At 41.0% G+C, this 16,163-nt stretch overlaps 1 protein-coding gene across 1 annotated transcript in view; it reads right to left on the reverse strand.

Annotated features, from left to right (window-relative positions):
• Window positions 1-16,163, reverse strand: part of SLC6A1 (solute carrier family 6 member 1) — a 59,568-nt gene that overhangs the window by 22,408 nt on the left and 20,997 nt on the right. Inside the window, exons 2-6 of the mRNA XM_069083946.1 lie at window positions 5,158-5,220; window positions 3,153-3,577; window positions 1,903-2,034; window positions 1,215-1,315; window positions 241-350 (exon numbers count right to left, since the gene is read on the reverse strand). Of these exons, the coding sequence (XP_068940047.1) occupies window positions 241-350; window positions 1,215-1,315; window positions 1,903-2,034; window positions 3,153-3,393 (584 nt within the window). The 5' untranslated portion in view covers window positions 3,394-3,577; window positions 5,158-5,220. The remainder of the gene's footprint in view (window positions 1-240; window positions 351-1,214; window positions 1,316-1,902; window positions 2,035-3,152; window positions 3,578-5,157; window positions 5,221-16,163) is intronic.

A 16,163-nucleotide genomic window follows, 5' to 3' on the forward strand; every position in this document is an offset into this window, starting at 1 on the left:
CAGAGGATCTGAATTCAAAGCCCACCATTGTCACTAACTACCTATGTGGAATGTGGACAAGTCACTGGGGCTTTGATTTTCTCATCTGTAAAATGGACATGTTGGATATTATGGCCTCAAAGGTCCCTTCTAATTTTAAGTCTGTTGCTCTCTGATCTACAGTCCTCTTCCAACTCTCTGACTTGTACTCTTGGGGTACAGCCCATCGATTTAAGGAGAGAAGGGAAGCTCCAGACTTACTCCCAGAATTCCACCACAGCGCTGGTCATGTTGGTGGTGTTTGCGATGCTATAGTTGGAGAAGCAGCGGTCTGTGTTCCAGGAATTTTCACAGTGTCTCCAGGGAAGTGTCTATGGAGATACAATCAGGTCATAAACTCAGTAGGAGCCACAAGGAGAGAGTTTGCATTAAGGGTCAAGCAAGGTGGGGGGAAGCTGGAGCAGCCACTGTCACATTCTGCTCCTCAAGGCCAAGGTTGAGGCCATGGGGAGGATTAGCATTTCTTCTGGTCAGTCTTGCCTGGACCCCAACTGAGAGCCTTGACAAGGTCACTTCTTAAGGAGACAATGGCAGTACCCGTGGGAAAGAGATCCGGCCAAGGGGAACGAGCTGTTCCATTATGATTTGGCTTTGGCATGAGAGATAGATTGTCTCCCCCAAGAGTGACTAGACCAGGTTCTATGCCTGTCCCAAATGGCATGCCATAGGTGTTCTGGTCACCAACTGTAGCTTTTTTACTGTTTGGGGTGATTTCTGTCTCAACTGTCTGCAGCAGGCAACTTTTGTAGGCAGTAGGACTTGGGTAGAGGTTCTTTCTAAGAAGCGAACCCCAGAGTTATGGCTGGCTGCTCTTTAGATGTCTTCAGAATTTGACTGAAATTTGTTATATGGGATGGTCTTTTGAAAGGGATTGGGGAAAATTTAGGTGATGTGAAAACAAAATATAGTAATTAAAATATATTTTAAAAATTAGTGCTTGTTGACTGACTGGGAGAGCAATTTTTATGAAACAACTTATGTAGAGGAAACACTAGAAGAAATGGAGATTGAACATGTATGTGTATGTATGTGGGGGTGTTGGGAGGGAGGCTGAAGACAAACTGTGTCAACTTCATAGTTTCTTTATCGTTGAGACCCTTAAGGACCCCATTCTACCCAGATGCGAGCTGATTCCTGTTGTACAGAGCACAAGGATGGGGAGAGGAGATACTTACTGTGGTGAATGAGTTGTACAGGTAGTAGATGGCCCAAGAGATGATGACAATGTAGTAAATATTGAGCCAAAAGGATAACACAGCAGCAGCCAGTCCTACGCCTGGGAAAGGAAGAAGAGCCAGCATGAGGGTTATGGCCGCATCTAGGGCAGCATTTGTTCTAGTATGCACTATGTGCAGGACACTAGAAGATGCAAAGACATGTAGGATAGGCCTCCTCCCATTAAAAAGCTTAGAATTCACTTGGAGAGGCAGAATTTGAGTCTTATTCAAATGTTCTCTAGCCCTAGAACACTTCTCTGCATGCAATAGGTGCTTCTTAAGCGTTTGTAGAATGATTAACATAGAGGGATAGTAGATGCTTGCTAAGTAGTTGTTGAATGAATAAATCCTAATAGAATGTTAGCTCTGGAAGGAAGCTCAGAGATCAGTTGAACCCCCTCCTTCTATAGATGAAGAAACTTAGGTCCATGGAAGTAGAGTTACCCTGCCAAGGTCAAACAACCAGTAGGTCTAGACCCCATGAATCCTGACTCATAAACCAATGGGTGCTTTTTGCCACCCCACTGCCTCTCCAAGCAAGCCCTAGGCCTCTAAACAAGGCCACCTGCTCATCCCAAGGGTCTGAGGTTGGAGCTTAAGGCACATCCTCTTCAATGATCACAGTTTCCTCTTTCCCTCAACTTACCCTTGAACATTGGAGCAAGCTTCCAAACCCCGAGGCCTCCAATCGATGTGTACTGTCCCAGGGAACACTCCAGAAGGAAGAGAGGGACTCCAGCAAAGATGAGAGTTAGGAAGTAAGGGATCAGAAATGCCCCTGCAGGGAAGAGAGAAGAAAGGCAGTAGGCACCAAGGCTCTAGAAAGGCCACTGACTGGGCAGGACACAGCCATTAGCCCAGTAGTAAAATGGAAAAATCAAAGGAAGCCCTGAGGCAGGGGAGGTGGAGGACACTAGTGGGAGGGAAAACTTGCTGCAGTCTTTCAAGGTTTTGTGATTTCTTCCCTGTGGATGTGTCCTTCATTGAACAGATGGTCTTTGGGAATTGTTGGGGCCAAAAATTTAACTCACACCCCCTTCCACGGCTAGCCTTTTTATGATGAGCTGCTCTGAACTTGGCCAGGCTGATTCTTATACTACAACCACTGGGTCCACACACAAAGACTTATTTTGGTAAGATCTGTGTAACTAACATTCCATTGACATAACCAATGAAAACCTAGCTAGGATCCTCTCTAGATCATGAGACACCAAACTAGTATTTTAGTAAGAATAGTGAAAGCTTTTTAAGAAATAAAACAATGGTGTTTAATGATCTCCTATATACATTAAAACCTTTTGTGTGTGTGTATGTGTGTGATAGACTTCTTTGACTATAAAGGGAAGTCTATGCACCCCTTTTCAAAATAATGCCTTTACATAAAATAAAATTGAGAGGATTACAAAAAATGATTATTTTGAAGTATAATTATAAATATATTTGAAAATCAAGTTCATAGACCCCAGGTTAAAAACACCCCCTACCTCACTATAGTTTAATTCTTTTATTTTAGAGATGAGGAAATGGAGATCCAGAGAATGAAATCCCTTGTTCAAGTCATATGTAGAAAAATTGGAATTTAAACTGAGGTCATCAACCTTCAAAACTGTAATTCCACTACACTATTTCATTTGGACATTTCAGGAATCTACCTGGCATAAAAGTAAAAAGGAAGGAAATGGGACATTTTTTATAGATTTCTACTGAAGGTCACACAGTGGACAAGGTCGGCCTAGAAGCCAGACTTTTCTTCCAAAAGGTTTACAATTTCTTGCCTCCTTCCCCCCCGCCCCCATCTTTCTTTGTCTTTCAGGACCTTTGAGGAACATGACTGAACTGTCTACTGTCCTCTTCTCCCCATTCTCTAGGACTTTGAGATAGACCATGATCACATACCACCACCATTCTTTCCACAGAGATAAGGAAATCGCCAAACATTCCCCAGTCCTATGGCATAGCCCACACAGGACATGAGGAAGTCAAATCGGCCTTTCCAGGTGTCCCGGTCAGGAAGGTCTGTTGATTTCTTCTTCTGTACTTTCACCACCAATGTCTTGGGCTTGTCATTGGTGATGGAGGCCTCACTGACCTCAGTGGAAATCTGCCCATCTGCAATCTTGGTCCCATTGGTCGCCATGTCTCTGGGTTTGGATGGAGAGGCCCTGGCAGATGGATGGGAGATATCAGCCCCAGTCCACGTGGACAGCAGCTTTGCAGCCCTCAATCGCCCAACTAGGGAGTCAAAAGTTTGTTGGGATCAATGCAGAAGAGGGAATGATGGGAATGGTAAGTGCAAGGATCCTGGAAATGGGCCTCAGCTCCTAGAAAATGCAAATATGTGATTTAGTGGAGTTGCCATTCCAAGTCTCTTCCTTCCTGAATTCTTCCCCACTGGAAGATGGAAGAAAAGTGATTGTTCTTCAAAGCTCACATAGGGTATTCAGAATTTGAGATGATTTCAGCCCCCAATCAGAATTAACTTGTTGACCATGGATTAGCTCAAGAAGATTTGGCTCCTTCTCTTTCTCTGACATTTAGCATGTCTATTTATATAGGATAATTCCCACTGGCATACTATTCTAAGCTTTATAAAACACTACTACAGCATGCCCCTATGAGATAGGTAATATTAACTCTCTTATTCCCATTTTGCAGATGAGAAAACTGAGATATTAGCGAACTTCCTCATGGTCATAAACCAGGAAGTCTATGGGCCAGAATTTGAACTATGCCTCCCAACTTCAAGTCCAGAAGTCTTTCACATGCATATTGTGTGATTTAATGCGTAAGAAGGGGTGCTGGTGGCATAATAATAATAGCTAGCATTTATACAGTGCTTTACGGTTTACAAAATATCTTGCATATTTTCCCTTAGTGTTTGAGCTCAGTGCCTGGACAGCAGGTGCTCAGTAAATATTTCTTGACTTGAGTGACCTCATCTGATAGGCACAGTAGCCCTGGCAGGCAGGTGCTTGATCATCCCCATTTTATAAGTGAAGAAAGTGAAATGGAGAGAGGATACCTGACTTGCCTGTGGATACACAACTCTGAAGTGTATGTATGGCAAGATTTGAACACAAGTCTTCCTGATTCCAAGTCTAACATACCATCCACTATACCACTCACCTAGTTGTCTGCATAGATATTTAAAGCAGCAGCTACAAATTGAGTGTTTGACTCAGGTTTATATTAATTATATCACATTGTTACGTGACATTATATTAGGTTACATTATTTTATTTATTTATTTATTTATTTATTTTTTTGCCTTTTGGAGGGCAAATGGGGTTAAGTAACTTGCCCAAGGTTACACAGCTAGTTTTGTGTGTGTGTGTGTGTTAAGTGTCTGAGGCTGGAACCAAACTCAGGTCCTCCCAACTCCGGGGCCAGCGCTTTACTCACTGTACCACCTAGCCGTCCCGTATTAGGTTACACTATGTGGTATTATGTTATGTTATGATATATTATATATCATATTATGATTTCTTTCTTCCCCCATCCTGAGCTTGCATCAGCTAGGAGGCTGGGGAAGACAACGCATAAACCTAACCAGAGTTCTAAATAAGATGTTTGTGAAGCTTTTTGCAAACCTTAAAATGCTAGCTAAATATTCACTGTTATCACTATTATTTACTTAGGGATATGTTTTTGCCTGTGGATAGAATATAAAAAAAGATGACTTCTAAATAGCACAGATTTAGAGCTGGGAGGGCTTTAGAGATCACCTTGTTCAAATTCCTTGTTTTATAGATGAGGAAAGTAGAGGTCAAGTGACCTGCCCAACATGGTGCATAGCAAGACACAGAGCAGGGATCTGAACCAAGGCCCTCTAACTTCAAAATCTGCATCATCTTCCTGCTGTCTCCCACATACTGCCCCATTGAGCTCCCTCTTCAGTTACCTGGGATATCTGTGTTGTCAGTCGGCCTGGGTGAGGTTCCATCCACACGTACTGCCAATATCACTGTGGAGGGAGGAGAGATGAGTTGTGAGCAGAAAGAAGGGGTGGGATGCCAGTGACAGGGGAGCCCTACAGCAGTGCTAGGGTGGGGGAGGGTGGGGATCTGCCAGCCCTTGCCAGTGATGAACATGTGCCCAGCTGATCTCCCCACTGAGGGGACAGTGGTGCCGTGCAGCATGGAGCCGGGCCTGCAGAGAGCTGGAGACATGCAATGTGCCAGTGCTGGCTGTCTTTAGGGCAGAGGGCAGGTGGGTCAGTAGGGGTGGAGAAGGGAGAAAGATGTTCCATAATTTTATCAGAAGAAAAGCAAATGATCCAAGGAGCTCTCAACTCCTCAAGTCCCTTTTCAAGAGCTGTTGAATTGCAACAGGTGTCTTTTTTTTTTTCCAATTTTTTTCTCAATATTTTTTTCAACATCTAAACTTATGGAACCCACACAGCAAATTGTGAACCCCAAAGCAATCTCCTCAGAAAAGATCCAGGATCCTGGCCCAGCCCAGTCCAGCCAAAGCACCATGAACTCTCTGCCTGATGCTTCCCTCCCCAAAATGCCCCCCAGCTCAGCACTGCCAAATCACTGAGGAGCGAGAGCACTGTGATTGACCATGAGGTTGACCTCCCTATCTGCAAGGTGCACAGCCCCCTCCCTGCTCGCACAAGCTCACTTTACTGTGTGAGATGGACCCCACAATCCCCAGTTACCTAATGTCATAGTCTCTTCCTAGAGGCTGAAGAGAGTTGGACAGGTATGGTGGGCTTCTGTTTGGAAAGCACTATCTTTACATCGCTTGGTTCTCATCCTCAAAGATGACCTTGTTCATTTTCAGCCTTTACTATGTTTTTGTCTGGTCTCAGGACCCGGAAAGATATCTTCTATGATGATCCACGTGCCTGACTCAGTCATGGCAAGGAAAGACCCCCTCAACAACCCAACCCATTTGGATAGTTGCTTCCTATGATGGGTGAGAACCACAGGGTCCAAGAGACTCCATCTGGGTCATAAGATTTAGAGTTGGAAAAAACCTCAGATGTCTAATCCAATCCCTTTATTTTAAGCTTTATTGATGCCTCTTGTCTTTTCCGCCATAGTCATTTCCCAATATAAATACCCACTTTGTAATAGGAGAACTGTTAAGCAAAAACTTGGCAAAAAAAGGAATCACGTTTGATAGCATATGAGATATTTCATTCATGTAGCCCAATACTTCTCTACACAGAGGAGAACCTTTCATCATCTCTTCTTCTTAATCTGAGTTCAGTTGTCTTTTAATGTTGTTTTCACTTGTGTTACTACAATCACTTTTCTCTTGATTCTTCTTACTTAACTTTGAATCAGTTCATGCAAATCTTCTCTTCTCCAAATCCTTTGTTTTAATAATTTCTTATGGTATAATAGCATTCCATTGCATTCATATACTGCAGTTTGTTCGGTTTCCATTTTTTTTTCTGTGACAAAAAGTGTTGCTCTAAATATTTTGGTATATTCAGTCTAATTCAGCGCAATAAACATTTATTACAAGTCATTTAACCCTGTTTGCCTCAGTTTTCTCATATATAAAATGAGCTAGAGAAGGAAATGGCAAACCACTCTACTATCTTTGCCAAGAAAACCCCAAATGGGGTCACAAAGAGACAGATATGACTTAAAAGATTGAAAGCAGCAAAAAATGTACCAAGCATAAGCTAAGCACTTGGGATAAAAATAAGAAAAAGAAAGACAGTCTTTGCCCTCAAGGAGCTTACAATCTATTGGGGTAAGAAAATATACAAAAGGAAGCTGGATGTCAAGGGATAGCCTGTGCAGAGACATCTTATTTCTTGGAGATGAAACCAGGCAGATCTTTAGATATAAAGTGAAGTGAACTTAAAGTCAAAATCCTGCATCTATAAAGGAAGACTTGGTACTTCACCCTCCAGCTCTTCAGTAAGAAGGGAGAGAAGACTTGGAAAGGTAGTATCAAAGCTTGAGTTAACAACATGGTGTTGAGTTGAGAAGTGATGAACTTATATCTCAAGAGGGGCATCTTTTTCCTTGGAGTCTAAAGCAGGCAGATCTGCAGATGGTGAGTAGTGTGAACCTTTCCCCTCTGCCTTTGACTTTCTTAAGTCATATATAACCACTAGGATCAAATGGTCAAAGGGTGCATACAGTTTAGTCTCTTTACTTGTATTATCCCAAATTGTTTTACATGATATCTAAATAAATAAATAAATAAGTGGGTTTCCAAGGCTTTTTCATGATACAAACACAACTACCATTACCAATTCCCCAAAGGATAGAAGATCTGAGAGAATAAAGTCATAGGCACAGTATGAAGTATTGAAATAGGTCACATTTATGACATCCTGGGAGAAATTTCCTTGAAGTCTTCAAATGGTCAGACAAATGCCCTGGCACATGATGGTGGTAGTTTTGGTCCCCTGGTATGTCTTACTAAAATAATAGTCTCATTTATTCCCATGAACATACTAAGAAATAGAATAAAGCATTACTCATAAACATTAACGAGTCCTTTCCAAACTGTCCATATTTAGTGGGCATTAGGATGATACCGCAACACTTGTAGGGGGACATCCACCCTTGTAGTAGCTCAGTCTTCAACTGATATTTAAGGACAGTGGAGGTATCTGCAAAGGTGAGACTTGGGATACAAGAAAGCACCCAATGTTAACATAGGATAGACGAAATTGGCAGGGTTGGGGGTGTTTTGGCTAACCAAAAGTGAGCATAAGGAATTAAATATAATAAAATAATTTTGTAGGATCATAGCTGAATTTATGACTTATTTGTAATTATGAACTTATTAGCTTCTATAGAATCATAGCTGCTTTATAACTGAAAGGGACCTTTGGAGTCCTCTAGCCCAATCCTTCCTTTTACCTACAAAGAAGCTCAGGTTTAGAAAGGTTGTGACTTATCAAAATTAGGTAGTAGTAAGTAGTAGGAATATGAACCCAGGTCTTCTAGCTACAATTCCAATATATTTTCTATCATGTTAGAGGGAGAAGCTCTGAGTAACATCATACTATGACTTTTTTTTTGTTTGATTAAAGAAGTGGAATTGTTTAGGCTGGAGAAGAGAAGAGTTGGGGATATCTCTCTATAAGAATTTGAAGGTGTCCCTGGAAGAGAAATGAGACTTCTTCTGCTTAGCTCCAGAAGGCAGAATCATGATGATAATAATAATTATAACAATGATAATAATAATAGCTAACATTAATATAGCACTTATTATGTGTCTGACTACATAAGTCTTTTTTAAAAATTATTTTCCCCTAATTACTTGTAAAGACAATTTTGTAACTACCTAAGTCTTGGTGACATAAAGGAAAGCACCCTAAACTTTTGGCTCAAACTCCATGTATCCCCATGTCTTGGTTTAGATGCCCTTTTTTTATACAAAAGAAACTGAATGATGTGCAAATGCAGGACTTTCTGGGGAGGGTATTGAATTTGACTTGCAAGAAAATGAATCCTAACTTAGAAGAAGCAGTCTAGTAGCAAGTTGTTTTGTCCATTTCACTAAGAGCTTCTGCTCTAATATCTTTCTAGGGTCCTTTGAATCTGCTCACTCTTCAGACTCTGATTTCTACTTCAGTAACACCATTGGTCACTTCAGACCCCATGACAGCTTCAACCCCTCTTCTATTTCACTTGCTTCAATTTATTGCTAGTGGAAAGAAGGAACATTGAGGCTGATGCAATTTGAAGAATTCTCTGAATCTAAAGTCTTCAAATTTCCTTCTTTGGAAGAGGCTCTGTCTGTAAGCTTAAAATTGAGCTGCAAATATAGAATCTTAAAATATTAGATCTGGAAGAAACCCCAGTGGTCATTAAACTGAACTCCTTTAATTTTACAGATGAGGAAACTGAAGCAAGCAGAGGTTAAGTGACTCACATAGGATCATACAACTAGTCTGAGGATGAATTTGAATCCAGGTCTTCTGACTCCAGACCCAGGGCTCTATCTACTGAGCCACCTAGTTGCTGGTTCTGTTTTATACTACTTGTGTGATTTTGAGAAAATCATTTCTCTCTGGACCTCAGTTTCCTCATTTGTAAAATGAAGTAGTTGGATTCCTTGACAATTAAGGTCTCTTCCAGCACTAAAACCCAAGAGTCTGTAAATATTGTGGTGAGATTAAGAATCCTGAAGACTTCCTGCACAGTGGGTAAATTTTCAGATGATTTCTTTTTGTAATACATTTCATATTCTGAATGATGCCCCGGGGAAGATGGGAAAGCTGTTAATTACCAAATTCAGACGCTGCTTCCTCAGGGTAAGCATTTTAATTGTTCCATAATGGACTGGCTAAGCCATCCCCTGGTAAGTCTGTGGTTCACCTCAAGTACAAAGGTGATGAAAGCAATTAGGAAAATGTCTTTGTCTTATTTATTTGAGGCAGAGAAAGTCCAATAGACTCGGAGTTCAAGTTCAGTCCTGGCTTAGAATCCTACCACTTCATTGCTAATGAAATGGGAATAGAAGAAGGGTTGGATTTGGAGGTAGAGATCTGAATCTTAGCAGTGTGACCTTGGACAAGAAATATTACTTCTCTGTACCTTGGTGTCTCCAGCTGAAAAATAAGAAGGTAGGACTAGATGATCTTTATGGTACTTTCTCCTGAGGCAGCTAGATAGTACAATGAATGGAATTCTGGGCCTGGAGTCAGAAAAGAACCTGAATTCAAATCCAGCCTTAGATAACACCCTAGCTGTGTGATCCTGGGGAAGTAACTTAACCTCTGTCTGCCTCAGTTTTCCCATCTACAAAACTGGGACAATATTAGTAACTATATCTGGGGTTCTTGTGAAGATCGAAAGAGATAACATTTGTGAAGTGCTTACTGAAGTGTTTGGTAAATAATAGGTGCTATATAAATTCGTATTCCCTTCTGCTTCCAGATCAGAATCACATGGTCCTATGCTTTAAACCAGTGATTTCTCACTTAGCCTTTTTATTTATGAGGAAACTTACAGGACCCCTCCCCTTCACCCCAACATGTGATTCTTTTTTTTTTAAAAGCAATTGGGGTTAAGTAACTTGCTCAAGGTTACACGGCCAGTTATTTCTGGGCGTGGTGCTAAGTATCTGCACCCGGATTTGATCCCCAGGTCATCCCGAGACTTACTTGCTGAGCCATCTGGCCGCCCCTAAACAATTGGGGTTACGTAACTTGCTCAAGGTTACATGGCCAGGTGTTTCTGGGTGGGTGCTAAGTGTCGGAGCCCGGATTCGACCCACAGGTCTTCCTGACACAGGAGCCGGTGTTCTTACTCGCTGTGCTACCTGGCTGCCCCTACAGCATGTGATTCTTGATTACGATAATACAGGATGATGAAAAGGTGGAAAGTTACTGAGAATTCAGGAAAACTTTTAATGGATTTGTTTCTTATTAAGTAGCATCTACCTATATTATTATTATTACTATTTTTCACATACACAATCAAGTTGTATTTTATTCAGTCCATAAAGGCATACTATACATTGTACATAATTTGTTGGAGTTGCAAACAACAAACAATAACAACATGTGGATAAACTGCCTACCACTTATAAGGAGCTGAGCTGATTGTTGGGGAGTCAAGGACAAATATTGAGTCTCCGCCCTCAAGGCAGAGACCTGTATTTCTATGGGTCAAAATGTTAATGATTGGCCTGGATATAGATTTGCTGATGGTATTATTCCCATTTTACAGATGAGGGAACTGAGGTTGTGTTGTTAAATGACTTGCCTATCTGTTGTTTGAGGCCAAGATTCAAACTCCAGTCTTCTTGAGTCTAGATCCCACTGGTGTCCTCAGCTCACAGGTTTAACGTAAGCTTCACTTTTATCATCTGTCAAATGGTGATAATAATTTATGTCTTGTCTACCTCTCTAGGTTGCTGTAAGATAATATATCATGAAATCACTTTGTAAACTTCTAAGTGCTAGAATCATAGGCTACCTTGAAAACAGGATTTTGAGAGACTGAGATGAGGAGGGAATTCCAAGTATGGAAAAATTACTTGTGTGAATGGACTAGAGATACTGTAACCATCTGACTAACTCCTGTCAACCTACTTTTCCCATCATGAAGGCAGGGGCTACTGGGTTAGGGTGTTCTAGTCTGCCACAGCAAGGGACAGGAAAGAGCCAGCCTTGGTCTTGGCAGGAAGGGGTTGGGGTCAAAGACTGCCAGAGAGCAACTGTCTACTTTTGTCTTCCCCCTACCCCCATGCCTGAGAGAAAGCTCGAGGCAGGGTTGGCTTTAGGTATAAATATATAATAATAGAACACATTTCTATGGTGTTTTAAGTTTTATGAAGTGATTTCTTCCAGATGGGTAGAGCAAATATTATTAGTCTCATTTTACAGATGAGTACATAGAGGCACAGACAGAAGAAATATGACATATTGGAAGGAGCACTAGACTAGGAATCAGTAGAAACCTGTCTTGAGATCCTGCCTCTAAAACTGACTTAGCTGTGTGACCATGGGATAAATAATTTAACCTCTTTGAGGTTCATTTACCTTTGTAAAATTGGGACAGTAATATCTTCAATACTTCTTCATGGGGTTGTTGTGAGGGTTAAGTAAGATTCTATGTAAAGCACTTTGGAAAGTACAATATGGCATAGAGTACTCGTGTATCACGTATTCCTTTTATATAGTTCTTAAATAGTGACTTGTCTTTAGCCACACAGAGACAAGACTCAAACTCCAGTCTTCTGACTCTAAACCCAGTGTTCTTCTCACTACCTTATTCTACTCACTATCGCACTCTAGACAACACTTCAAGGGGTCTGATTTAAGGGGTCCTTCTCAGGACCCCTTCTACTGCCTTTTATGGTGCCTGAAATTCCAACATTAGAGATTCATTCCTTTGGGGGTGAAATGGATTTTTGGTTTTCTAAATTCCTTTAAAATGCAAATGGAATAATTTTTGGAAAGATAATTCCTTAAGCCATAATCAGCTGTCTTTAGGGGGATTAGGACCCAGAATGAAAATGGGGGTATAGGAAAGTTGCTGATAAAATATTAACTCCTTTGAGAGCAGGGACTGTCTTTTTACATCCCCAGTGCTTAACATTGTAGGCATTTAATATGTATCTATCATTGACAGAGGCAGCTAGGTGGCACAGTGAATAGAGCATGGGGCAGGAGATCTGGGTTTAAATCCAGTCTCAGACATATGACTCTGGGAAAGTCACTCGACCTCAGCCTCAGTTTCCTCAACTGTAAAATCATCATCATCATCATCTACCTCCCAGTGCTGTTACAAGGATCAAATGAGATAATAACTGTAACTGATTGTGATGCTGATGATGGTGATGCTGATGATAATGATGATGATTTCCCTGGGCAAGTTACTTAACCTCTGTCTTTATCAATTTTCTTAACTGTAAAATGCAGAACACAATAGTACCTACCTCACAGAGTTGTGAGGATCAAAGGATTTCTAAAATACTCAACAAAGTGGCTGGCACATAGTAGGTGCTTAACAGCAGCTGGCACATAGTAGGTACTTAATAAATGCTTGTTCCCTTTATTGATTGACTGAATTCATATTATTTGGGGGGGGGGTTATTTTATAGTTGTTTTTTTTTCTAGAGGTCCCAATAATCCCACCGATCATGAAACTTGTTTGTGAGGGGGGCACTGCTTGGTTATTCTTTTCTCACTGCAAGATTTGGACAAATCAGTTCTCTGTGCCTTCTAGTTTTCTCATTTAAAAAATGGGGTCAAAGGTTGGGAGCCACCAATCTAGAAGAACCCTTGCATTTTCAGATGAGAAATCTATAAAGCCCAGAAAATTTTTGGATGGGGGTCTTTGAAACCACAGGTAAATCTACAAAGAGGAAACTGTGCCTTTGATACATCAAATAAATTCCCCTTATGCATGCTAAAATTTTCATTTATGCAATATAGAATGATCATATAATATTATTTTAAATGATATCTCATGTAACAATGTTTGATATTACATATTCAAACATATTACACACCACACATCAAACAAATTACATATTTTATAACATTACATATTAAAATGTAATAATTATTGTGTCATATTTTTCAAGTGTCAGTTGGCATTGATCAGGCACCTACTATGTGTTTATTGAGCCTGTTGTGATGAAGAAAGTGTAATTTCATTTGAAAGAGGTACTGAAACCTACAGTAGTTTTTGTCCATTCATTTTTTTCCATCCATGGATAGTCATAATGGGTGTAATGGAGCCAGTTCAAATCAAGTCAATTGTTAAATTTTCAGTGTGAGCATCTATACCTCAGAAATCGTAAAAGTCACAAATCAGGACTTGATGGTTTTGTTGATTTTCTAGACTTAAGAAAGTGAAGAAAAAAAAAGATGGGGAAAGTGTTAATAATGAAGATTAAACTTAAAAGTGTGTGTGTGTGTGTGTGTGTGTGTGTGTGTATGTCTGTGTGTGTTGTGGGTAAGTACATTTCATCTCTACCCCCAGAGAACTGGTTGTTAAACATTTATTAGCAACCTCCCTGATGGTGTAACTACTATCCTGTGGGGGCTCATGACATTTGGGACGTTATTTCCTACTCACAGAGTACTTACCTGTTCTTATCCTCAATTTCCTCATCTGTAAAATGGGTATAATAATAGCACCTAAGTGTGTGTGTGTGTGTGTGTGTGTGTGTGGGTCTGTTGTGAGGATCAAAAAAGATGCATGTAAAGTACTTTGCAAACTTTAAATACTATATAAATGCTAATCATTATCTAGCTCAATCTCCTTATTTTATTCAAATTATTTTTTTCCCCAATCAACAAACATTTACTTTTTGATTACCATCTCCCTCACAAGGAACAAAAAGTAAAATGAAAAACAAAACCCTTGTAATAAATATGCACAAACAAAACAGATTTTCACCTGGTTTTATAACCTTTGAGGAAAATGAGCCCTAGGGAGGTTAAATGCCTAGAGTCACACAGGTAGTAAGTATTCAGAGACCAGATGTGAACCAAGGTCCCTGACTCCAGAGATGGTACTGTGTGTGACTGTTGTACAACTTGTCATCCCCACTTTACTGATGAGAAAACTGAGGCTCAAAGGATAAAAGTGATTGCACTGGGACCACACAGCTACTAAGAGTCAAATCTCATATCCAAACCTAGGTCATTTGGCTCTAAAACTCCTCCCACTCGATTACCACTCATCCTTATTTTATAGCTGAGGAAACTGAAGCAGAGATGTTACAGGATTTGCCCACTTGTGGAGAGAGGGAACAGGAGGTTCACAGATTGAGATTAGCAACTATTTTAGGGAATAGATGAGAACTGAAGATGTCTGAAGTCGGCTTGTAAGATTGGTCTGAAATTTTATCGAAGGAGTTAATGAGGATTATAGACCCATAGAATGACAAAGCTGGAAAAGACCACAGAGAACATTGGATCTGACTCCAGTCAGGAATGGAACTCAAGTCTCCTGCCTCCCAAGCCAGGACCTCTTAGAAGCCTTGGCAGCGAGGAAGGGAGGGTAGAAGAAGGGAGAGTTGTTTTGAGGAGAAAGGTCCCTGTAGGTTACTTCTTGGGTGTCCCACAGTCTAACAGAAGCCTTGAGTTGTGTGCGTGTTTGTGTGTGTCTGTATTTTCTCTCAGTCCCTCTCACAATCTCCCATTGTCTGTGTGTCAGAGGAATGATGTGAGTGAGGGAGGAGAGAGCATGGGCATGGACAGAGGCGGGGTACAAATCAGGGCTGCGTATTCGGGAGAAAAGCTCCAGCTCAGTTCTGTCTTTGTCTGGAGCTGGGAACCATGGCTCAGATCCAGCCCAAGTCATAATGCAGAGCAAGTGGGGGTGGCAAGGGGGCACCCAGGCTTCTTTTGCCCCAACCAATGACTGGCAAAGAGGGAGAGCTTGGTGCTCGTGTTGAAACATGTTTCCAACACCACCCAGGACTCACACCTAAGATGCTGTTGCATGTGGTATTTGCCATTTGATTTTTCTCATTCAAAGACTCAAGTGGGTTTTGATCTAATTGATTTAAGAAGTGGGTCGCAACCCGTCTGTGCCTGCTCATCCTGGGTGGCTCTTGTCCATGCTTGGTTTAAAATATTCTTATTAAATAAGAGGCAGCCAGAGGGTGCAGTGGGGAGAGCCCTGGATCTGGAGTCAGGAAGACCTGAATTCAAACCAGGCTCAGACATTTACCAGCTGTTATCCTGGAAAATTCACTTAACATCTGTTTACCTTAATCCACTGGAGAAGGAAATTGCCAACTACTTCCGTATCTATGCCAAAAAAACAACCTATGGACAGTACAGTCCATGGGGTCACAAAGAGTTAGACATGGCTGAACGACTAAACGATTATATACACATTTTTATCAAGAACCAACTGGGTACTCTTCTTCCACACCCTCCCTCCCCCAAGAAAATCTACTCATTAATCACTTCATCAATTAATTAGGGACATAACATGGAACAATGGAAAGAATGCATTGGTCTGGGTTCTAGTTTGGGGTCTTGCAGGTAATTTACTGTGTGACTTTGGGAAAGTTATTCACTCTTCTGAGCCTGAGTTTCTAAGAACATACTCTCAGTTTCCTCTTCAAATGGGAGGATTCACAGGGGACTTTTCTTTAGTATTTCTGGCTTCTATTCTCATATTTTTTGGTCTCTAAGAAGGTTAGGTGTGTACTATGAGAATCATATCATTTGCAGTACTGGATGCTGGACATATCCTACTTGCCCCAACATTGGATACTGGAGTAATGAAAATTGTTAAGAAAGAAAAGAAAGGAAAAAAAGAAAGAAAGAAAAAAGGAAAAGAGGAGGAGGAGAAGGAAGAAGAGAAGGAGGAGGAGGAAGAGAAGAAGAAGAAGGAGGAGAAAAAGAAGGAGAAAAAGGAGGAGGAGAAGGAAGTAGAGAAGAAGAGAAAGAAGAGGAAGAAGAAGGAGGAGGAGAAGCAGAAGGAGGAGGAGAAGGAG

This window comes from Petaurus breviceps, unplaced genomic scaffold, assembly GCF_028583685.1.
Source record: "Petaurus breviceps papuanus isolate PSGF00001 unplaced genomic scaffold, PetGlider_PUasm1.0 174, whole genome shotgun sequence".
Lineage (NCBI taxonomy): Eukaryota > Metazoa > Chordata > Mammalia > Diprotodontia > Petauridae > Petaurus > Petaurus breviceps.